We start from the raw sequence: 25,854 nt of genomic DNA, 5'->3' as shown, positions 1-25,854 counted from the left end.
CCCAGGATCGGGCAGTGTTTCGTTCTGCTGTGCGTAAGGTCGCTATGGGTTGGTACCAACTCGATGGAACCTAACTACAACAATATGTGCCTACTGAATTTAGAGACCATCGCAGGAAGAGATTTAATGCATTATACACTAATAACTGGAGATCAGGAGAGTTGTGTGATTACATAAAGAACAAAGTATTTGAAGAAATCAAAAGACTATTAAAAAGACAGTAACAAAAGAAAAGACATAGATGTTGATAGAGACTCTGAAACTTTCTCTTGAGAGAAGAGATGTTCAAATGAATGGAATGAATGAGGAAGTTAAAGAGCTAACTAGACAATTTCAAAGGGAAGCTCAGGAAGACAAAGTCACATATTTTGATGAACTGAGCAAAGCCTTGAATTAGAAAACCAAAAGGGAAGAACACACTCAGTATTTCCCAAGCTGAAAGCACTGAAGAAAAAAAATTAAGCTTTGAGTTGCAATATTGAAGGAGTCTAGGCTAGACTTTTTCTCTCATACTTCAGATGTGTCATCAGGAGTGACCAGTCCCTGGAGAAGGACATTATACTTGATAAATGAAGGGTCTGAGAACAAGAGGAAGATGCATTAAGATTTTTCTAAGATGTATTGGCACAATGGCAGCAGCAATGGGCTCAATCATAGTAACAATTGTAAGGTTGGCACAGGATTGGGCAGTGTTTCATTCTGTTGTGCATAGGGTCACTATGAGTTGGTATGACTCAAGGGTACCTAAAAATGACATGGGAAAAATATTGAATGACACTAGAAACATCAAAAGACGATGGACAGAATGCACAGAGTCTCTATACCTAAAAGGATTAGTTAATAGTCAGTCATTTTAAAGGATACCCTATGATCAATAAGTGACTGTATTGAAAGAAGCCCAAGTAGCACTGAAGGCATTGGACTTCAAAACACAATTGATAGATGACAAATGGAAATCTTTCAATAAACTGATGCAGCTACCTGGTCAACCAGTTGTAAGAGATCCATATTTATTCCCATTCCAAAGAAAGGTAATTCAACGGAATATAGAATAATTGAACAATATCATTAAAATTATGCTAAAGATATTTGAAAACAGTTGCGGCAGTCACCGATAAGAAGCTGCCATAAAGTCAAGCCAGCTTCAGTGGAAGACATAGAACAAGGGATATCATTGCTGATGTCAGATGGACCTTGGCTGAAAGCAGACAATGCTAGAAAGATGTTTATTTGTGCTTTATTGTCTATGCAAAGGTATTCAACTGTATGGATCATATCAAACTATGGATAACATTGTGGAGAATGGTTATTCGAGACCATATAATAGTGCTCCTTAGGAACCTATTCAAATCAAGCAGATATTTGAATAGAGCAAGGGGATACTGAATGGTTTAAAATCAGAACAGGTATGCACCAGGGTTGAATCCTTTCTCCATACTTTATTCAATCTGTATGCTGAGCAAATAATCTGAGGAATTGGATTATATTAAGAAGAACATAGCATCAGGATTTGAAAAAGTCATTGTTGTTGTTGTTAAGTGCCGTTGAGTCGGTTCTGACCCATAGCAATCCTGTATAGGGTTTCCAAAGAGCAACTGGTGAGCTTGAACTGCCGACCTTGCAGTTCAAATGGTTTTACAGTCTGGCACATTAACCCACAGCACCACACCAGGATTCCGAAAAAGTCATTAGCAACCTACAATATGCAGATGACCCAAACTTGCTTGATGAAAATGTAGAGGACTCAAAGTACTTATTGATGAAAATCAAAGACTATAGGCTTCAGTATTGATTCCACCTCAATGAGAAGAAAATGAAAATCCCTGTAGTTGGACAAGTAAATAACATCATGAAAAACTGAGAAAAGACCGACACTGTCAAAACTTCAGTTTGCTTGGATCCACAATCAATGCTATGGAAGCAGCAAGCAAGAAATCAACAACATAGACATGTTGAATTACACAAATCTGCTGAGAAAGACCTCTTTAAATTTTTCAAGAGCAAAGATGTCAGTTTAAGGACTAATGTTTGCCTGACCTAAGCCCCATGGTATTTTCCACCACTTCAAATGCATGTGAAAGTTGGACAATGAATAAGGAAGACCTGATGTGGTGGTGTAGGATAAGCACTAGACCACAAATGCAGTCTGAACTACAAGGTTGGTGGTTCAAAATCACCAGCAGCTCCTCAAATCACTATACAGGCTCACCATGGATTGGAACTGGCATGGCGACACTTGCCAACAACAACATACTTTGGATATAAGGAGGAATCAATCCCTGGAGAAGACATCATGCTTTGAAAAGTTGTGGATCTTCGAAAAAGAGAAAGATCACCCACTCCCCTCAACAAGATGGATTGGCGCAGTGGCAACAGCAGTGAGATCAAATGTAACACTTGTCAGTATGGTGCCGGATCTGGTAGTCTTTCTTTCTGTAGTGCTTAAGGTCCCTATGAGTCGGAACCAGCTCCCTGGTACTTAACAATGACAACAACAACCTAGATTACAGACATTTTTTAGCGATGATGTCTTACAAAAGTTGTTTTGAGAAATGTTGTTGTTGTTGTAAGTGCCATCGAGTTGGTTTCAACCCATAGTGACCCTGTATAGGGTTTCCGAGGAGCTGCTGGTGGGTTTGAACTGCTGACTTTGTAGTTCAAACTGTCCTTGCGGTCCAGTGTTTATGCTACAGTGCCACACCAAGACTCCAATTTAGCTAAAGGAGAACTTTAGCTAAAAGAAAGTCCTGCACATTTAATTCATTATTCCATTGTGTTTATTCCTTTAAAAAACTTTTTGATTGCTCAATTCCTGTTTTATTCTAATGCAAACTTTTGAACCAGGACCTTGTACCTGTTTATTCTATTTCAATTCCTTGCTGAGAATTTGCATTTCCACCCCTGCTATACTGAGTCAGCTCTGGTAGCATAGTGGTTACGAGTTGGGCTTCTAACCTCATGATTATCAGTTCGAAACTACCAACTGTTCTGCAAGAGAAAGATGAGGCTTTCTGCTCCTGTAAAGATTTACAGCCTCGGGAACCCTATGCAGGGTCGCTATGAGTCGGACCCGACTTCAAGGCACACCACCACCACCGCCATACTGAGTCAGAATCTATAGATTAACAAAATTCCCTGGTGATTCTTAGAGAATTTTAAGTATGTGTAAGAATCACCTAGGAAGCTTGTTAAGCTGTAGTTTCTGATTCAGTGTATCTCTGATAGAAATGCAAATTCTGTGCACAGAGGTTGAACTGGAATGAGCCTGTTTAAAGCCACCACCGTGTTTTGAACATATTCTGATCAGCTAACCACTTTGTTTTATTTTTCTTGTTTCATTCAGGGATAAGTAGCATTAAAGAAACAGAGGAGGATTTTCAAACGAGTGAGGTAAGTCAAATATATGCATTAGATTCATAGGAGTGCTTTGGTCTGTTTTCAGTTATTTTCTCATATTACATTTACGCATTTTCTCTTCTAACCTATTCCATTTTTTAGTAAGTAAAGCATATCCCATGTTTCATGAAAATATAATATTGGATCTCTCTAAATGTTGTGAGAGAGCAGACACAACTGGATTCATTTTGAGGCACCTTGTGAAATAGATAAAGTAAGATGTGTTGAGCCTCGATATACAAGACAATGTTATTTGCCCCTTTGCTTTGCTAGAGATATATTACATGTGTATTAGGTGACAACTCTTTATGTTATAGTAATTTGTGTTTGGTTAGTACTCACTGATGACAGATGGTGTACAAGTGACCCTAACTGCATTAAGTAGCATAGTTTGTAGCAATACAGAATTCTTTCAGACAAAGACCTTATTTTATTTATGTAAACTTTCCAAAAGATATGAAGAATTTAGGTTGCCAAGATACAGCGTGTAAGTACATCAAAGGTATTTAGATAAAGCAATCTCTCTGGTAGGCCCTAGTTGCACCAGAATGGCTCTCATACAGGAAGATGCTTTTGAATTCATTTCAGTGTGTTCAGCCAGATATAAAAAGGGTATGTAAAAAAGTAATAAATGAACTCTAGGCAGATTTGTAAGTATGACTGAAAATCTCACTCACGGAAATACACATAGAATCGATTTTGTGCTCACTCATTAGATAAATGGGTTAATTTAAGATTCCCAGAAGATCTAAGATTCCTTGTAAAGCTCCCTGCCCAAAATGCTGATAGGAACAGTAGAATATATATTCGAAGTGGAAGGGACTATGAAGATTGAGTCATTTTTACAGTACTGTTTGCAGACCACATGTATGAGAAATATGTGAACAATGTCTTAAAAATGCAGGCCCTTAGCCCAACCTCAGACTACTGATCTTAGGAATGAAGTTGAGGTCTCATTATTTTAAAAACCTTCTAAAGTGTGAGAGCCATTATCATAAATCAGAATTTCTATGATGAAAGTGATGCAAGATGGCCCAGAGAAAACATCCTAGCATATGTATTGAATTACTAAGTGAATTTGAGACAGTTGTCTGGAAAATAAATAACAAGAAAATTAAAGTTTTAATATCTTTGGTGTGGGCTGAGTAAAGCTAGATCTTATGACAATGAGTTGATCCAATTTCAGTGATAAATTCATTCTCATTCTCATTTCTGCTCAAATTGACATTATGTTGCTGTTGTTATGTGTCATTGAGTTGGCTCCAACTCATAACGACCCTATGAGTATAGGGTTTGCTAGGCGTGGCTGATGGGTTTGAACTGCCAGCCTTTTGGTTAGAAGTCCAGAGCTTATCTTACAGTGCCACACCAGAACGCCTACTGACATTATAATGTTCTTCTACTAGATTGCTCTCTATATAGCTCAAGTTAAGTTTAATGACAGATGATGTCTTGTCCTTCCATGTATATCTTTCATATTTACATATATTCCAGACTAAAATGAACAAACAACATCATCAATTTATACTTGAGTCATTTCTTGTCCCTTTGCACATTTCAAAAAATGAAGTTTGCTTCCTTGTTTTCAAGCTCAGACTGAACTTCATTTGAAACAATTTTGCATAGAATTTTAATGTTTTAATTTCCATTTGCTAAATTGAGGAGGTTAATTAAATTTAAACATTAATTTTTCGAGTATACCACATGTCATCATTTTGAGTAGATTTTTGATGTGTGTGTGTGGTTTTTGGGGTTTTGTTTAGAAACACAATAAGTGACGAGGAATGATAGAATGTCATAGTGTTACAGTAGAGATGTCCTGTAATCTAGATTTATGTCTATCATCTTTTTTAACATATAAAGTACTTTGGAATAAAAACAGCTTACTTATAAATGAAAGGTGAACTACTGATAAATATTAGAGGTGTAGGTCAATTTTAATAATTTTAATAATTAGTTCAAAATTAACTATAGCTTTTAATTCTGGAAAGATGGAATAAATACATTTTCCTCATTCTTCTTGTTGATTATAGTTTTAAAAAACAAACAAACCAAAAAAACCAGGGCTTATATATAAAACAATCACAAGAAGGACTTGAAAGGTGGAGAGCAGGCAGACTTGATAGGGACCTTAAGACCCAAGGAACACTGTAGCTAATTTATTTTTTGCCCCATATGTTGCATACTAGTACTGGAAAAACAAGCAACCCAACCCAGAAAAGCCAAGTGATACTTACAAATAAAGCCTGAAGGAAAGCCTGCTCTCTCTAGCCAGGCAAAGGGTAGTCAAGGAATACTGCATGAAATTTAGAAGATCTTTTAGAAAGATCAGTACAAAGTGGTTCATATGAGGTGGAGGTTAAAGGTGACTTTCTTCAGCATAATCAAGAGCATATATACAAAACCAACTTACATTACTCTCAATGGAGAGCATATATACAAAAACAGCCTACATTACTCTCAATGGAGAGAAACTGAAAGCCTTCCCTCTGTGAACAGGAACCAGACAAGGATGCCCTTTGTCACTACTCCTATCCAGTATGTGATGGAAGTCTTAGCAAGAGCTATACAACAAGACAGGAAATTAAAGGCATCCAAATTGGCAAAGAGGAAGTAAAACTCTCTCTATTTGCAGATGATATGATCTTATACATAGAAAACCCCAAACTCAATAAAAGAGCTACTAGACCTCATTGGAAGATTCAGCAAAGTGGCAGGATATAAGATCAACATGCAAAAATCAGTTGGATTCCTCTATACCAATAATGACAGCATTGAAAAGGACATTAGGAAAGCAATACCATTTATAATAGCCACCCAAAGGATGAAATATCTAGGAATAAATGTAACCAGAGAAACAAAGGACCTATACAAATAAAACTACAAAACAGTACTACAAGAAATCAAAAGAGACCTACAAAAATGGAAGAATGTGCCATGCTCCTGAATAGGAAGACTTAACATTGTGAAAATGTCAATACACATACAATGCAATCCCACTCCATATTCCAACAACATTCTTCAAAGGGATGGAAAAATGACATTCTTCAGAGAGATGGAAAAAACAATTACAAATTTATATGGAAAGGAAAGAGACCCACAATAAGCAAAGCACTGCTTAAGAAGAAGAATAAGGTTGGAAAGCTCTCACTCCTGGACTTTAGAATTTATTATATGGCTACAGTGGTCAAAACAGCTTGGTACTGGTACAATGAAAGATACATTGATCAATGGAACAAAATCGAGAATCCAGAAATTAACCCATCCACATACAGACAACTGATTTTTGACAAAGTACCTAAATATATCGCATGGGGAGGGATAGTCTTTTTAACAGATGGTGCTGGCAGAGATTTAAAGCGATACGCAAAAGATTGAAACAAGATCTTTACCTCACACCTTATACAAAAACCAATTTAGCATGGATTAGAGACCTAAATGTGAATTCCATAATTATGAAGGCCATCATTGAAGGGACAAATGTAAGGCTCTAATTCAGGGTATACACAGACAACCAAATATTTTGAAATGTACACAAACAAAAGTAGACAAAATAGATGATTGAGACATACCAAAAATGAAAAACTTATATGCATCCAAAGACTTCACCAGAAGAGTAAAAAGGGAACCCACAGAATGGGAAAAAATATTTTGCAATGACACATCAGACAAGGGATTTATTTCTAAAATATATAGGAAACTACAACACCTCTACAAGAAAAAGACAAATAACCCAATTAAAAAGTGGGCACAGGACATGAACAGAAACTTCATCAAGGAAGAGATTCGGGCAACCACCAATCATTAATTAATGCTCACAATCATTAGCCATTAGAGAAATGCAAATCAAAACAACAATGAGATATCATCTCATACCAGCAATAACAGCAAAAATAAAAAATGTAGAGGACAATAAATGCTGGCAGGGATGTGGTGAGACTGGAACACACCTGCATTGCTGGTGGGACTGCAAAATGGTCCAACCTCTCTGGAAAGCAATATGCCACTTCCTCAGAAGGTTGGAAATAGAAATATCTTATGATCCAGCAATTCCTCTACTTGGTATTTACCCACAAGAAACATGAGCCATAACATAAGTAGATATATGCACACCAATGTCCATAGCAGCACTATTTATAATAGCAAAAAGATAGAGCCAGCCTAAGTGCCCATCAACTAAAGAATGGATAAACTGTGGTACATACACACAATGGAATATTATGTTATCTTGGAGAATAACAAGGAAGCTGCAAGCTACCACATAATATGGATGAACCTTGAGGACATTATGTTGAAAGAAATTAGTCAGTCACAAAAGGATAAATATTGTATAGGACCACTATTGTAAAAAACGAAGAAAAAGAACCCATACTAAATGGGTGGTGAAGGGGTTCTTTGTTGGTTACCAAGATGTGGGGGGTGGGGCAAGAAGAGGGAGGGGATGGTGGAGCACAAGGTAGGGAATAGGCACATGATGGTTTGGGTGCTGGGGAGGGGAGCAATACACAAGAAGGGGGAAGGGAACGGAAGAACAAGGCAGATAGGAGAACAGTTAAGCAGGTTTGCATGGGCTATATGGGAAAGAGATAAATAATAATGTATGCACAACTTTGGAACAACAGGGCTCTAGGATATAGGGATTGAGGCATGGTTAAGTGCAAAAGAGGGAAAACAATGTTAAGAGACTTGACTGTCTTTTGAATTTTGGTTTCCCTTGCATAACATTATAAAATAGACACTTGAGGGGGAGAGAAAGGAATAGCCAAAAATATCACCATAGAAAGCTTTTAAGTCTGTCTTCTGCCTATAACTGTTTGGAATATCTACAATGGCTACAACGTGCCCAGTGTAGGAGGCTTCCTGCAGAGCCTCTGCATTACATAAGAACATAGGTGGAATCCTGAACCCCACCCAGAATCTTCTGAGGTGGGAAATCTCCAGTAGAAAGGACAGGCAGACCTGACTGGAGCAGCTAGAAGAACAGAAGATACTTCTTGAAAGAAAAACCAACAAGAAAAATACAAAACAGTAATGGCAGTCTGACTACTATAAGAACAAGCAAGTTGCTCACCCAGGAGACATCAAGGCAAGTGGTCAAGACCCCTCAGGGTAAACCCTTTTCCAAGAATAAGACTCAGTGGGAATACATGAGCAGACATGCGCTCTGACTGGTGACTGTGTTGGTCACCGATAAGGTGAAGTGAGGGAAAAAACAGCAATAAAGCAGCAAGCTAAGCTCTACCATGTTCAATAGACTCCAGTGAACCTAGGTGGAGACCTGGTTGGCCAGCAGTATGGCAAGACCTGGGGACTCTTGGACCCAGGGTCAGTGACATAGCCACAGAGGACTAGCGTGGAAAGTGAAACATCCAGCGGATAAGAACTGAGGGCATATTCACAAGAACACCCACACTTGCAGATAATACACACTTGACCTGGCTTCAATGGCTGAATGATCAGAATTCACCTAGAAGAAGAAAGAAGAGGAAAAAAAGAGTGAGGTGATACAATTTGATGAACTTGACCTACACCTATGGATGCAGTAGCTCAAAAGAGGGAACAAATTTTTACAGCGAGGATCATTCCCACCCCCTCTATACATAGGGCAAACAGGGATAGGCAACTTGGACATTGGCTACCCAAAATGGGGGGCTACAAAGGCAAGAAATGACTGGTTTACAAGCTTTCAAGAGGGAACCTAGTGCTAGGGAGCATGGTGGAGGGCAGAATCTCCACTGAGTAGTATCCATTCAGTCTGGGTGGGTCTGATTAAAGGAGATGGGGATGGCTCTCATGTGGCACAATAGTGAATAATTGCTATCAGGACTGATTGTGAGGGTTGGAAATGTAAAGGTAGACATTTTATAGCAAAACGAGGGGAGTGGTTGACTTTGCTGTCTAGGACCGGAGGTCTCTGGTACCATCAAGGAAGAAGAGCGGTATGTGGGACCCTGTCCAGAGAAGCAGTGACATCAGAGATGGAGGCAGAGATGATGATGTGGAGAGAGGGAATGGCTGGGGACTCTAGACCCAGAGAGGGAACGGGGTTGTGTGCTGATGACAAGGGGAAGGCTTGCAGGGTGTACTCTTTGATTGGTTGATGATCAATGGAGGGGATTGTAATCATGGCAATGAAACGCTATATGATAGGATGAATGTAAAGCTAATGTTCTCCCATGTAAACTATCACAATTCACAATAAAACATTTAAAATAAATAAAATAATATTGTTAGTTGAAAGAAAGTGTCCAGAACTTATGTGATTAGAAGAGTAGCTGCTATTTAAAAAAAAAAAAGGGACTTTCCCAAATAGTACTACTCCATCACTCTATCATCTGCAGTACCAAATCCTCCTCCCCTCAGTACTCGCCTTCCTTTGAGTTCTGTGATTTGCTGCAACATCTAACAAGACCCAAGAACAATCAGGGAAATGGCACATGTGGCTGTAGAGTCTAAAAAGACCCAAATCTGTAGATCCAGTGTCAGCCTGGAGACCTCTCCCAAACCAGGGGACTCCAGGAGCCGACAAATCCAAATTTGTAGGTCAGATAACAGTCCTGTGACTCACAAGGCTGTAGAAGCTGGCTCATCAGGTTAGACAATAGGCCCTTGGCTCCAGTCCCAAGAACCACAGATCAGATGATGATGAACCAGTTGCTGGATCCAGATCTAGAGAGAAAGCTTTGTCAGTTTATTTCTAGATATTGAATAAAGACTACGCCCCAAAGGAATCTGATGGTGGTCACTTGAGTCACATCTTCTAGAAAGAAGGTGACTCAAAGTACACCACACCCTGATCCTGTCTCATTATTATAAAAGACACTTCACTGCAAATGGGACCACAACTAGAGCCACAGAGACTAGCACTTATAATACAAGTGTAGGACTGTGGCTAGGAGGTCCATATTAAGTAATTCACTGCAGAGCAAGTACCGAAGACTTTTGATGTCCCCTTTATTGTAGCCAAACACTGCAGAAAAATATTGTACCTCTGTCCCCTCTGCCACAGATCAAGTGGGCATTATAGTCTTTCTCACTTATCTGTTGGTAATGAAGTGCCCCAGTTCCTCATTAGGGTGGTGTCAGAAAAGACTGACTAGAAAGTTGGGACTTGCATCCTGAGCTGAGTGATAATTAGTCCTCCTACCCTCACCTGCATGGTGTCAGTGGAGACCATGGGGGAAGCCTGTATGTGTACTTCCACCAGTAGTAACAAGGTATCCTGAACCCTCTTTGCTGGGCCATTCAGAGGTGGTCAGGAGTTTTACCACACCTAAGAAGTAACGAGGCCATGTAGTGGGGAGTAGTACTGAAGCACTCTTGTCCAAGGTAGTATCAGTGTAAGCCTAGTGAACTGCCGACCTTATCTTTTCCCTTGATGGTCCTAGGGTCCTCTGCTCCTAGGCTGAAAAGTTAATCACTCCCCTCCTTGCTATAAAATGTCTACCTTTACATTTCCAACGCTCACAAGCTGATAACAATTACTATTGTATCACAAGAGACCCATCCGCATTTCATTTCATCAGCCCGCCTAGAAAGATTGGATACTACTCACTGGAGATTCTGCCTTCTTCCTGGCCCTATGGCTTGAGGCTCCCTCTTGAAAGCTTGTAAGCCAGTCACTTCTTGCCTTTGTAGCCCCCCACCACCTCCATTTTGGGTAGCCAATGTCCAAGTTGATCATCCCTGTCTACTCTGTGTATGGAGGGGGTGGGAATGATCCTTGCTGTAAGGATTTGTTCCCTCTTTTGAGCTATTGCATCCATAGGTGTAGGTCAAGTTCATCAAATTGTATCAGATTACTCTTTTTTTCCCCTCTTTCTTCTTCTGTTTGAGCTCTGATCATCCAGTCATTGAAGCCAGGTCAAGTGGGTATTATCTGCAAGTGTCGTCGTTCTTGTGCATATGCCCTCTCTTCTAATCAGATGGACGCTTCACTCTCCACTCTAGTCCTCTGTGGCTATGTCACTGACTCTGGGCCCAAGAGTCCCCAGGTCTTGCCACACTGCTGGCCAACAAGGTCTCCACCCGGGTTCACAGGAGTCTATTGAACGTTGTAGGGCTTAGCTTGCAGCTTCATTGCTGTTTTTCCCTCACTTCCCCTTACCGGAAGGATGTTTTTTAACAGAAATAAAATTGTGAAAAACAGAATATTATGATATCACAAAGAAGGAACAACAGAAATAGTAAAACACTGAATCAATGCAGTAGATTTTGCTTCTCTTCTTGAGTTTTTTAAATGATATTGATGGTGAAGCAATAAGTTTAGCACTGTCGGATGCAGTTCTCACTGGACTTAGAGAAATATTTAATTGTATGATAAATAATATGAGAAGTTCGGTTATAGGAAGATGAATGTTGCATCAGGATTGGGGGAAGACTCAACAATGACCTGCTATATGTAAATGACACAACCTTGCTTTCTGGAAGTAAATAGGATTTGAAGTACTTATTGATGAAGATCAAAGACTACAGCTTTTAGTGTGGATTTGTACCTCGATATAAGAAAACAAAAATCCTCACAATTGTACCAATAAATAACATGTTGATAAATGGAGAAAAGATTGAAGGTGTCAGACTTCATTTTGCTTGAGTCTACAATCAACTCCCATGCAAGCAGCAATCAAGAAATCAAAGTACATATTGCTTTGATTTGAAGCAAATCTGCTTCAAAACCTTTTCTAAAGCATTCAAGAGCAAAGATATCAGTTTGAGGACTAAGGTGCATCTACCCCAAGCCGTGGTATTTTAAATTACTTCATATGCACATAAAAGTTGGATAATGAATAAGGGAAACTATAGAAGAATGTATGTATTTGAATTTTGATGTTGGCAAAGAAAGTACATTCACTGCGAAAGATCAAACAAAACTTCTTGGAACAAGTGCAGCCAGAATACTCTTTAGAATTAAGGTTGGTGATACTTCGTTTCATATGTATTAAGAGGGCCCTATCCCTAGAAACTAGTCCTGGAGTGGTGCTGTGGGTTAATGCGCCAGACTACAAAGCCGTTTGAATTGCAAGGTTGGTGGTTCAAGCTCACCAGCTGCTCTTCGGAAACCCTACACAGGATTGCTATGGGTCAGAACCGACTCGACGGCATTTAACAACAACATCCCTAGAAAGGAGTCCTGGTATGGTGCTGTGGGTTAATGCGCCAGATTGCAAAGTCGTTTGAACTGCAGTGTTCATACAGGATCGCTATGGGTCAGAAATGACTCAACGGCACTTAACAACAACAACAACATCTCTAGAAAGGAGTTCTGGTGTAACGCTGGACTGCAAAGTCAGTTTGAATCTCAAGGTCGGTGGTTCAAGTCACCAGCCGCTCTTTGGAACCAACTCGATGGCACTTAACAACAACAAACTCTAGAAACAGACATAATGCTTGGAAAATTAGAGGATCAGTGACAGAGAGACCCCCAACGAGATTGACTGAGAGTGGCAGCAACAAGGGGCTCAAACATAACAAAGGTATGGATGGTGTAAAACCAGGCGGGGTTCTGTTCTGGTGTGCATAGGATCACTAATAGTTACAATAACAACAATGGACTTGTTATGGATATATCTGATATACTACCAAGATCTACCATTAAAAAAAAAAAAAAACTATAAAAATAGATGTATGTACTAAAAATGGTATAGAAAAACCAAAATACAATCATAAAATAATGTTCAAGCAATTCACAGGAAGGAAGGACAATTCAGAGTAACAGAACACAGAGGGAAAACACAAAAAACAGACAGACTGAATTCCTAATACATCAATAATTATATCAAATGCTCCACATTTTTAGAAAATTCATTAATGTAAGAGGATTACAAAGATATTTCATGAAAACATTAGTCAAAAGAAAATAGGAGTTGCCATATTGATTGACAGCAAACATTTAAAAAAAAAAAAAAAAAAAGATCAGTGCAACAAGAAGGCATAACCGTCCTAAACGTGTATGCTGCATATATGTTATGTGCCCATGGAATGCATGTGGATTAGTCAAAAAACACTGCTACAAACTAATAACAACACTAGAAAGCTGTGCTTACCATGGAATGGTCAATCATTCAAAATCTAAAGGGTAACATTTGCATAAGGACAAAGTTGAGAAGGGAAAGGAAGATGGGAGAAAGGAAAAAAAAAAAATAGTAGCACCCTTTATTAAATGAAAACATCTGAACCTGAAGCAATTGTTTCTAAACAAATTCTCCAACTAGGTTTACACACTTCTGAAGGTGATAGGTCAGCAAAAAAGAGAAAGAGCCCCAGTGAGCAGCAAGGGACTCAAGCTTAAGGATTGTGTGGTTGGTGCAGGATCAGGCAGTGTTTTGTTCTGTTGTGCATAAAGTCACTATGAGTCGGAACCAACTCGACAGCATCTAACATCAACAACCCTTCTCAGAGGAATTCTCCTCTCTTACATTTATACCACATCAAAATAGCAGTTTTGGCAACCTTGAGGGACTCACGTAGTATTTTACAGGAGCATACAGACTCATCTTTCTTTGGTGTAGCAGTTGGTGGCTTTGAACTGGTGACCAACACCTAACTGCTGATTCAGAATTAAGTGATTAAGTTTTGTTTGGTATCTGCTGTACTTGAAAATGTTAATGGAATCCATTCAATACCCACAAGTAAACACATTTACATGTAAGTGAAATAGGACACTGAGCATATATTAACTCATGGAGGCTTCTATTCTTCCTAGAGTGCTTAACACCATAAAAACCTTTCAATTGGTCTTTAAATGGACTCTTGATGAGGAACTGTAGAATAAACTCTGGACTGCTAAATGCAAGGTCAGCAGTTCAAACCCACCAGTGGCTCCTCAGAAACTCTATCCAGGGTCACTATGAGTCAGAACCAACTAAAAGGCACTTAACAACAAATCTTTTTCTTTTTTTCTCCTGAGGAGTGGTTGGTGGGTTCAAACCACAGTCTATTCATGTATTCATTCCCATTTTACTGTGAATTACGGAAAGGTTAACAGACAAGACCATCAGCTTTACATTTAACCAGCCATATGTTTAACAAGTCTTTTAATACATCCATAGCACTTTTCATGTGCTATTTTCAAAACTTTGCTCAGCATCACCTGGGAATAATGCGGTATTGGTTGTGACTTGCCAAGGACAAGTGAATGCTCAGCCTTTGACGTGAATTGTAAGTGATTGCTACCTCTCTATAGCTCTTTACTGTATCACTCGCTAGACACTGCTGAGAATGGACCAGCTGTGATCTCAGGAACATGTGCTGTGGTATAGTCCAAGGATGTGAAATCCTCCATACACCAGAAGGAGTCCTGGTGTGGCTCTGTGGGTTAATGCGCTGGACTGCAATGTCTATTTGAACCACAAGATTGGTGGTTCACAAGCTGCGCCGCAGAAACCCTATATAGAGTAGCTATGAGTCATAGACTACTCAACGGAACTTAACAACAACAACATACACCAGAAGGATGCAAAAAGCACTTTTAATCATAAAGTAGTATGTGTGTTTTTATGCATGTATGACTTTTTTCTTGATTATAAGTACAGATGTACCTGTATCTTCCAAAGGATTTATTATTTTCAATCAGATGTTGATAGGCATAACATAATTAGTTAACTAGACCCTTAGTGTTGCTTCAGGAGTTAGCATCATTAAAAGACTAGAGTTCTTTGTTATTTCTCTAAAATGTAGTCATTTTCAACCATTACTGGGGTCACAATTTTTTTTTTTAATAATTTCATAAATCTGCCTCTACAGTTGTCATTTTTCTGTCTCACCCTCCTGACCTCCATATACAACATACTCATGAACATGCATGCAGATTTCACATATGTTCAAACAAAGATTTGCATACACTTTCAGGTGTTTCACAACTCCCCTGAGTTCCAAGTTTAGGATTTCTGCATAGAGAACCTGGAATGTTTGCTGTTGTTGTTAGGTACCGCCAAGTCAGTTCTGGATCATACTGGAACGCTGTGCACAACAGAACGAAACACTGCTGGATCCTGCACCATTTTCATAATTGTCAATATGCTCGAGTCCCTTGTTGTTGCCACTGTGTCGATCCATCTCATTGGAGTCCTTTCTCTTTTCCACTGACCCTCTCTCTACTTTACCAAGCATGATACCTTTCTTGAGAGATCCATCCCTCCTGACCACATGTCTCGTCATTCTCACCTCAAATGAACACTCTGGCTGTGCTTCTTCCAACCAGGTTTGTTTGTTCTTCTAGAAATCCATGGTCCTGTCAATATTCTTCTCCAACACCGTAATTCAAATGCATCAATTTTTCTAAGGTCTTCCTTATTCACTGTCCAGCTTTTACATGCGTATGAGACTATTGAAAATACCATGGCTTGGGTCAGGCACATCTTAGTTCTCAAATGCCATTTTTGCTCTTTAACACTTTAAAGAGTTTTTTGTTTTTTGCAGCAGATTTACTTAATGCAATATGTGCTCTGATTTCTTGATTGCTACTTCCATGAGTGTTGATAGTGTATCCAAGAAAATTGAAGTCTTTGACCGCATCAGTCTTTTCCCTATTTATTATGTCATTTATTGATCCACTTGTGAGGATTTTTGTTTTCTTTACATTGAAGTGCAACCCATACTGAAGACTCTAGTTTTTAACCTTCATCAATAAGTATTTCAACTCCTCTTTCCTTCAGTAAACAAGGCTGTGTCATTTGCATATTGCAGGTTGTTAATGAGTCTTCCTCCAAGTTTTTCTTCATATATTCCAGCTTCTCAGATTATTTGCTCAGTATACAGATTGAATAAGTATTGTGAACGGATACAACTCTGATTCACATGTTTTGTGATTTTAAACCATTCAGTGTCCCCTTGGTCTGTTTGAATGATTGCCTCTTGATCAATGTACAGGTTCCTTAAGAGCACGAAAAAGTGTTCTGGAATATCTATTCTTCCAAATATTACCCATAATGTGTTATGACCCACAAAATAGAATGCCTTGCATAGTTTATAAAGCATAAGTAAACATCTTACTAGTATTCTCTTTAGAATTTTTGTTAGTAGAAGTTAAAGATACCGTCCTTCCATTTGCAGTATTTTAACAGTATTTTATCTTCCATGTGGTGCTGTTAACAGAGTCTGGGCAGCAAAGAAACCAGCTTTCTCATCGGAGGACAGCCAGGGGTAAGCTGCACTCAATGCTATTTCTTACATGTCCACAATAGATATCTTTCTGTCGTCTCAAATGGTGATGCTATCTCTTCCAACTCGTAATTCGTTTTTAAGTTCTCATACATAGTATCTGACTAGCTTGGTTTTTGTTTTGTTTATTTGTTTGTTTTAAATGATATCATTAGACATATTAATGAGAATGGTGCATAAATTAGAGGACTTTGCTTATATTTTAGTATCCCAGTTTTGCAAATGGTAAAGCAAAGCTCTAAGGAGCTTTATGACTTGACCAGAGTTATCAATATGTTTAAAGGGGCAGATCCTGAACTAAAACTCAGGTTTCTGAAGCTAGTCCATTATTCATTCTCCTTTACATTGAAGTTTTTCACCCGTAAATGCTTACCTAAGAGTAATTATGAAGAGGTAAGATTTATTTAAAAATCAAGTTTGAACATCAACTAAGAGAATAATGTTGTTAAGTCCTATTGAGTGGGTTCTGACCCATAGTGACCCTGTGTAGAGTTTGTAAGGAGTGGCTGGTAGGTGTGAACTGCTATGCAACTCACAGAGACTCTGAATAGGGATTCTGAGGAGTGTTTGAACCAGCAACCTTGTGGTTAGCAATCCAGTGTTTATCCTACAGAGTCACACCAGGACTCCCTAAGAAGATAATGGTGGTGGTATATAATAAAGATATTTAAATATATATATATATATATATATATTAATTCCCTACTGATGAAAAGATACTTGTTTGTCCCCATGCTTAGCTATGTGGACTAGTTAAGGTCTTCTATTGTCAACTGTAACATAGACGATGTTTTGCTTTTCACTAGATTATTGATCAACAGCATCCTTTGTGGCAGAATCTGTAATAGTGAAATATTAAAAACAACTCATTTATTATTGGACCTATGAGGTATCTTTAATATTTTGCTATTACAAATTCTGCTGCAATCAGTACTCTTGGGGATCCGTCTTGTAATATTTTTGTGTGTCTATTTTTGGGAAAGAATCCTTCTAAATGGAATTTCTGGATCAAATAACAATTGTATATATAATCTTAACATATTTGACAAAATTCCCTCCAATTTTCAAATGTTTCAGAGTGCCTACCTCACCAACAGAGTCCTGGTGTGGTGCTGTAGGATAAGCACTAGGCTGCTAACCACAGGGTTGCCAGTTCAAACCCACCAGCTGCTCCTTAGAACAGTCTCTATGGGTTGCAAATAACTCAACAGCATTTAACAACAACTTCACCAATGGAGTGTGCTGATCAGCTTTTCAGATTTGTGTTTATATGATAGTAGAAATGATATCTGAGTGTAGTTTAACTTTTCATTCATTATACATGAATACCTATTTTTTATTTGGCTGGAGCATACTATTCATATATTTTATTTTTCCTCTCAGATTATGGTTCTTTCTGTTTTTCTTTGGTTTCCCAGAGTTCTTTGTGTATTGGAAATATTATTCCCTTGCTCCTGATAGAAATTAAAAATAATTTCCCCAATTATATTCTATGCCAATATTTAAATTTTTTTATTCTAAATCGTTTTAGTATGCTTTGTGATATTGTATTCACTGTGTTGGAATTGTCTTTGGTTATAGCTAAGCAGTAAGTTGTAAAAATGAACAATATTTTTTAAATAAAAATTCTTAGGATAGTTTTAGATTTATAGATTTATTGAAAGGATGGTACATAGAATTTGTGTATATTGTATGTTCATTTACCCATTAGCATCTTACATTAGTATATTACATTTGCCACAATTAATCAATACTCTGGTAGCGTAGTGGTTACGAATCGGGCTGCAAACCTTAAGGTCAGTGGTTCGAAACTACCAGCTGCTCCGCGGGAGAAAGATGAGGCTTTCTACTCCCGTAAAGATTTACACCCTCGGAAACCCTACACAGGGTCGCTATGGGTTGGAACTGACTCGATGGCACATAACAACAACAACAATATATTATTATTAACTAAAGTCCATATTTTATTTACATTTCCTTAACTTTTTACATTATAGATTAGGTTTTCTTAAAGTTTTATGTAATGGAATCATACAGTAGGAATTACACTGTTTCTGATTTTTGTTTTTTTTTGGGGGGGGGGTTTTGCTAAGCATACTATTTTTGAGAGTCATCTAAAACTCCAAAAGATTCATTCTTGTAGATTTTATCAGTAGTTTTTATTTCCTTTCTTATTGCTAAGTAGTGTTCTCCTGTATGGACTTTTACTAAAATATGTTTTTTCACCTGTTGAATAGTTGGGCTATTTTCAATTTTGAGACCATTATGAATACAGGTGTTACAAGCATTTATATAAAATATATTTTTGTTATAGACATATATTTTCACTTCTCTGGAATAATTTCCTAGCAGGTAGGATTTCTGGAACATATGACACATAGAAAGCATATGTGTAATCTTATGTGAAACTGTGTATATGAATATATTTGTATGTGTAATCTTATGTCTAATTTTGTATAGTTTTAAAAGTGGTTGTACCCTTTTCCATTTTCACCATCAGTATACGGAAGTTCTAGTTTCCCTACGTACTCTACTGCACTTACTAATGTCTAATTTTAATTTTCATTTAAAAGTGGTTGTACCTTTTCCATTTCCACCATCAATATACGGAAGTTCTAGTTTCCCTACATACTCTACTGCACTTACTAATGTCTACTTTTAATTCTCGTTACTGTAATGAAATGGTAGGAGTCCTGGGTGATCTCCTTTTTGACTTGTGTGAGTTGTTTACATAGTTTGGATATGAGACCTTTGTCAGATATATGTTTTGCAAATGTTCTCCCAATTTGTGGCCTGTCTTTTCATTTATTTGACAAAAGCAATTAAAAATAAGTCAGATACAGCAAAAAATTCATATTAAATATTATGTTGTTGTTGTTGTTAGGTGTCATGAGTTGGTTTTGACTCCTAGTGACCCTATGTAGGATTTCCAAGGAATGACTGGTGGGTTTGAACCTCTGTCCTTGTAGTTAGAAGTCCAGTGCTTATCCTTATAGAACAACACCAGAACTTATGTTAATGGTATATTTTTCATAGATGCCTTTCATAGAAGTCCATTTTTCTTTATTTTAATAGAGGAAAAGAGCCCATGCACAAACATACCTTGGGGCCATGAAAGCCAAAATGTGGGCTTACATATCCCCCAATGTTGTTAAGTGGTGTCTGTTGGTTCCAACTCAGCTATTCTATATAGGATTTCCAAGGAGCAGCTGGTGGGCTTGAACCACTTATCTTGTCATCCATTGCTTATCCTGTAGCACCACACCAAAAGTCCCTCTGTTGTTAAATGCCAACAAGTTAGTTCAGACTCTTAGAAATCCTGTAAAACGTTTCCAAGGAATGCCTAATGGTTTGTACTACCAAACCATCGACCTTGTGGTTTGCAGTTCAAGTGCTGGTCCTACAGCGCCACACCTAGTATATAATTGTTTCACTTCCCTTATTAAATCTTTTACAGATACAGGGAAACAGCAAGAAAACAGTAGTTGTAAATCTTAAGATAGATTATAAAAGAATTAAAATGCTGAGGTAAAACGCCTAGGTCAACAGATGAATGTAATTTCAAATATACTATTAATTAAGCAATATTAACTCCTACCTATTCTGGTAGTGTAGTGGTTACAAATCGGGCTGCTAACTTCAAGATTGGCAGTTCAAAACTACCAGCTGTTCTGTGGGAGAAAGATGAGGCTTTCTGCTCCTGTAAAGATTTGCAGCCTCGGAAACCCTGTGTAGGGTCACTGTGAGTCGGAACCGACTCCACGGTACTTAACAACAACAACAACAACAACAACTCCTAGTCAGTAGGAACCTTTGAGTCCTGGTGTGATGCTGTAGGATAAGCACTGGACTGCAAGGTCAGTTTGATCCGCAAAGTCAGCACTTCACACTCACCAGTTAGTAGGACTTTGGAAATCCTATACAGGGTCGATGTGAGTTAGAACAAAACTCAACAGCACTTAACAACAAAATTAAAGAAAGACCTTAGTTTACAGAAAAGGGGTTTTCATTCCAATAATTACCAGTACCATTAGCCTCTTCAGCTTGTTCTAGAAAAACAGTTTAAGCAAAATTTTGATGACAGAAATCAAAACCATGTATTGATACCTTTTAAAAATAAATTGTCCTTTCATTATACTGTAGAATGCACAGAATGTTTTTTGAGGTCATATGTTTGTTTGTTTTCCCAAATATAACTGATTGTTTTTCTGTTGTTAAGTGCCGTCGAGTTGATTCCGACCCATAGCAACCCTATGCAGGGTTTCCAAGGAGCAGTAATATTACTGATTATCCAAACAATGTTTTTATTTACTTGCCTTGTCATTTAAAAAATATTGTCCATGGTGAATGAAAGTTAAAGACAACTCAACGTTTAAATAATTGAATCATTTTTCTCTTTTCCAATATTTTCTTGCTCTGATTTCATCCTTATTCAATTCCACAAATATTTTGATTTAAACCACTGTATAAAGGATTGAGAGAAACTTTTGAAAGCCTCCTCTTTTTTTTTTCCTTTGTTCTTTATTGTTTTCTTCCAGTTTTTTGCCTCTTTCTTTCACACTATTCCTTTCCCCCTTCCAATTTTAAATATTTTATACAGGTATACTAAGGAGCTCTGATAGCGTAGTGGTTATGAATCGGGCTGCTAACCTCAAGGTCAGCAGTTCGAAACTACCAGCTGTTCCATGGGAGAAAGATGAGGCTTTCTGCTCTTGTAAAGATTTACAGCCTCGGAAACCTTGTCACAGGGTCGTAGTGAGTCGGAATTCACTCCATGACACACCACCACCACCACCACCACACACATATACTGACATATTGATGACTCTGCAAGTTTGTTTGTGTTTGTGTTTTCTTTGGGAATCTTCATTTTGGTCATGTATAAAATTTGCTAACTCTCTGTTGGTTGCTCCACAGACTGCTAAGCGATACAATTTGTTCCTGAGGCGGCGTCTCATGGTAAAACCAGTGCTGAATGATGTTGCTCATGCTTTGGATGGTTGCAGTGATAGTCTGGGGCATGTTTCTTCCACTAAATACTCTTGATTTTTGAGAAGATTTTTTAGTGACTTCACCAGTCCTCAGACAATGGAGGTTTTAGAATGACATTTCTTAATCACTTTTGGACTTGATGGCTGTTATGAGTGGTTGTGAACCACAAGGTCAGCATTTCGAAACTACCAGCTGTTTCACAGGAGAAAGATGAGACTTTCTGCTTGCTTAAAGATTTACAGCCTCAGAAACCCTGTACAGGGTTACTATGAGTCACCCACCACCACCACCACGGGTCATTTTCCTTTAAATGCATACTCATGCAAAATATACATACAATTATAGAGGGCTATGAGTCTATCTAAGGAACCCAGGTTTATGATTTTGAGATGAAGAAACTCATTAAACATGTCAAATAGTATTAAAAAAAAAAAGAGAGAGAGACCAAGCGCATTGCCATTCAGTGGATTCTAACCCATAGTGATCTTGTAGGAAAGGAAAAAAAATGTCCAATAGGGTTTCCAAGACTGTTCTTTTTTGTGGAAGAAGAAATCTTTTTCCCACAGAATGTTGGTGAATTTGAACTGCTGACCTTTCATTTAGTAACCAAGAATTTAATCACAGAACCATCAGGGCTCCACAACCTAATATAAAACATGCATTCACAGGTACACTGCTCAGCACATACATCACCACCTCCACTACCAACAGAACACACAAAGCCTTCAAACAAAACGGATGCATTTTCATAATACTCAACGATATTACCAGCAGTATTGTCAGCTGTGTTTTTTCTGTCCTATGTGACTTCCATCAGTTTTCATTAACAGTCCTAAGACATGTATTTCCTGGTAATTGACCAAACTGCCAGTCTGCCAGTAAAGCTTTTTGTTTTCTTTTTATCTGACGTTTGGTTTTTTTTAAAAGCTTTTATTGTGTATTGAGTGAGTGAAGGCTTACAGGGCAGATCACCAGTTTTCCATTCAGCAAATCATTGTAATGATTACAATCCCCTCCATGCACCCCCAGCCAAAAGTATTTGCCTCCCAAAAGTATTTACCTCTGTAAATACTACAGTACCAAGCCAGGACTCCTCTGCACACAGTTGTTGTTGTTGTTAAGTGACCCACAGCAACCCTGTATAGGGTTTCCGAGGAGCAGCTGGTAAGCTTGAACCACCAACCATATTGATCAAACCAACTTTGTGGTCCAGCGCGTTAACCCGCAGCACCACACCAGGACTCCCTACACACAGTAGTCATTTTAAAGAAGAAAAAAATATATACATATATATGGTTATGACAGATGTAGAACAGAAGGAGTGTTGTATCCCTCTCTAATGCTTTAATTATATTTAATTTAATCTCAATTGGTTTTCACAGTTTAGGTAAATGTCAAAAGATATGCTTGTGATACTGAAGTGATTTTCAAGAGTGCCAACACTTTATTCTTTTTCTTAGGAAAAGGGAGGTGAATAGACATATTTTGGTTAGGGTACCAAGCACTGTGACATAACAATCACACCACTGTATTTAGCTACTTAACCTCTAGATTCTCTGCATTGTTTAATTTATGTACTCATTGTATTCCCATTTTTCCTGAGGACTGGAAGCTAGTCCTTTCTGAGGCAAATCGGTCCCCACTGGTCTACGTAAAAATGCAGCTATTCCTTGCACAGATCTCAGCTTGAAAGCGAAAGATATGTTTTATTCATGCATGACTGATCTACATTCATTTCCTTATTTAGGAAGCTATGGATTCCTGGTATAGTGCTGTAGGATCAGCACTGCGCTGCGAACTGCAAGGTTGGCAGTTCAAACCCACTAGCTGTTCCTCGGAAACCCTGTAGAGTCGCTATAAGTGGGAGCCAACTCGATGGCACTTAACAACAGTATGGCCTGATCAGAGTATTAAACAGTGCTTTGTTGTTGTTAAGTGCTATGGAATGGATTCCGACTCATAGCGACCCTGTACTGGGTTTCTGAGGAACAGCTGGTGGATGGCAACTGCCAACATTCTGGTTTGGAGCCCAGTGCAGATTCTCAAGCACCATGCCAGGAGACCAACAAACACAGTACCGTAAAATCACTTCATAAATTGATGCTTAGGAAAGTTAACTCATCTACCATGTTAGCTAAAGTAATTGGAAAACAGTTGCCTATATTATTGCAACTTTGTATCAGAAAATGAGAGAAATCCCAGAATCATCTATTTGAATCATTCTGTATATTTTATGTGGGCTAATGTGCTGCACTGCAAAGTCGGTTTGAACTGCAAAGTTGGAGGTTCAAGCTCACCAGCAGCTCCTTGGAAACCCTATACAGGATCACTATGGGTCAGAACTGACTCTATGGCACTTAATAACAACAACAATATATTTAGAATAACAAATATTAATGAACCATTACAAATATTGTTGTTGATAAGTGTCCTCGAGTTGGTTCCAACTCATGGCAACCCTACATAGGGTTTCTGAGGAGCAGCTGGTGTGTTTGAATTGTCAGAACTTTTGGTTAGCAGTCCAGTGCTTGTCCTACAGCACCATACCAGGACTCCATTACAAATATTTAGCTTTATATATTGCATATAAACTCTGAAGATGACTGAGTCAGGAGAATATGAAATCTCTTTTTTCTGAAAGTCTCTCAGTGGTTTTGCCATTTTGTAAGGGAATGACATAGAAACTTAAAACGTGTAAGTTCGCCTATTATACTGAGAGAATTGATAACAAAGGATTGGTTTGACTTATTTGAGAAATTGATGCCGAAGGAGACTTTGCATGAGAATTTACGTGCTGTGAGACCAGCTGGCGAACTATCTACTTTCTAACATAATTGTGCTTGATTGTGGTTTTAACTTTTCAAAAACTGTGTTAGAAAACAATAAATTTTGAAAACATAGAATAATTATTAATCATACTAGGGTGAGTCAGAAACTGTCCACACCCTGGTTGTATTAAAAAGCGTGTCCATGTCTATGGCTGATGATAATACTGAGTGTTCACATGAAATTATTCTGTCGAATGGACAAGTGACGGTGGATTCTGTGGGAAATAATTTGAAAATCAGCGAAGGCTCTGCCTATGAAATAATCCATGACAGATTTAGGTTTTGAAAAGTGTGTGCAAGATGGAAACTAAAACAACTCACAGAAGCATGTAAACAGAAGCATTTGAACATTTACAAACAAAAATTGGACCAATACTCAAAGGAAGGTAAAAACTTATTTTTAAAAAATCATTACTGGTGATGAGACATGGCTTCACCACTATGAGCCTACGAGTAAGAGGCAGAGTATGGAATGGAAACATCCTCACTTGTCAACCGAGAAAAAAGTTCAAAAGTCAATCATCAGCTGGGAAATTGATGCTTACGTAGTGGTTACGAATAGGGCTGCTAATCTCAAGGTCAGCAGTTCGAAACTACCAGTTGCTCCATGGGAGATAGATGAGGCTTTCTCCTCCCATAAAGATTTATAGCCTCAGAAACCATGTACAGGGTCGCTATGAGTTGGAACTGACTCCATGGCACATGACAACAACAACAACAGTTTTCTGGAATCCTCAAGCACCAGTATTAGAACACTATCAGGAAAAAGATTCAACAATCAACAGTGCTCATTAGAGTGAGATGCCCACTGAAGAGCTGAAGCCTAAATTTTGGATTAAACGCAGAGGAATGCTATCCAAGGATGTGTGATCTTGCTTGACACTGCCCATCCACACACCTCTGCTCACACTGTTGACACTCTGAAAAACTTTGAAGATGTTAAAGCATCCTGTCTAAAGTCCTGATCCTGCTCCATTGGACTTTCACCTGTTTGGTCCTCTGAAAAGCAGTCCTTCAAGGATGAAGATTCACCTTTGATGTAGAAGTGAAGACAGCGGTGCATTCGTGGCACGCTGCTCAGTCTAAAACATTTTTTGACAAGGGAATACAAAAGTTTGTTGACCGAAGGACAAAGTGTATTAAAAGCAAGATTATGTTGAAAAATTATGTATTTGTCTTTTCTAGGAGTTGATTAAATTCTACAGCCTGAGTGCAGATAATTTTTGGCGCACCGTCATAGATTAGTTTTCTTAGAATGAAGTTTCATTAATTGTTCTTAAATTTATTATACCCATTAGAGCTTAGTGTAATGATGGGTTGTTTTGTTGGTTTTGTGTTTAATGAAGATAATAAATCTTTCCCTGAATATGCATTTCAGGATAAATGTATGCATGTATCCATTATATGTTTAAATATAATTACAGTGTTTTCATTATGTGTGCATGTAGTTAATATGCTATGCTAACTTTTGAGTTTTTGT

At 38.2% G+C, this 25,854-nt stretch overlaps 1 protein-coding gene across 1 annotated transcript in view; it reads left to right on the top strand.

Moving 5' to 3' along the window:
- ANO5 (anoctamin 5) overlaps positions 1-25,854 on the top strand; it is a 134,534-nt gene that overhangs the window by 27,985 nt on the left and 80,695 nt on the right. The window contains exons 3-4 of the mRNA XM_006872399.1: positions 16,489-16,536; positions 21,472-21,513. Coding sequence (XP_006872461.1) covers positions 16,489-16,536; positions 21,472-21,513 — 90 coding nt within the window. The remainder of the gene's footprint in view (positions 1-16,488; positions 16,537-21,471; positions 21,514-25,854) is intronic.

This window comes from Chrysochloris asiatica, unplaced genomic scaffold, assembly GCF_000296735.1.
Source record: "Chrysochloris asiatica unplaced genomic scaffold, ChrAsi1.0 scaffold00196, whole genome shotgun sequence".
NCBI classification, from domain to species: domain Eukaryota; kingdom Metazoa; phylum Chordata; class Mammalia; order Afrosoricida; family Chrysochloridae; genus Chrysochloris; species Chrysochloris asiatica.
Note: the sequence above shows the minus strand (reverse complement) of the source record. Positions and strands in the feature narration are given on the sequence as shown.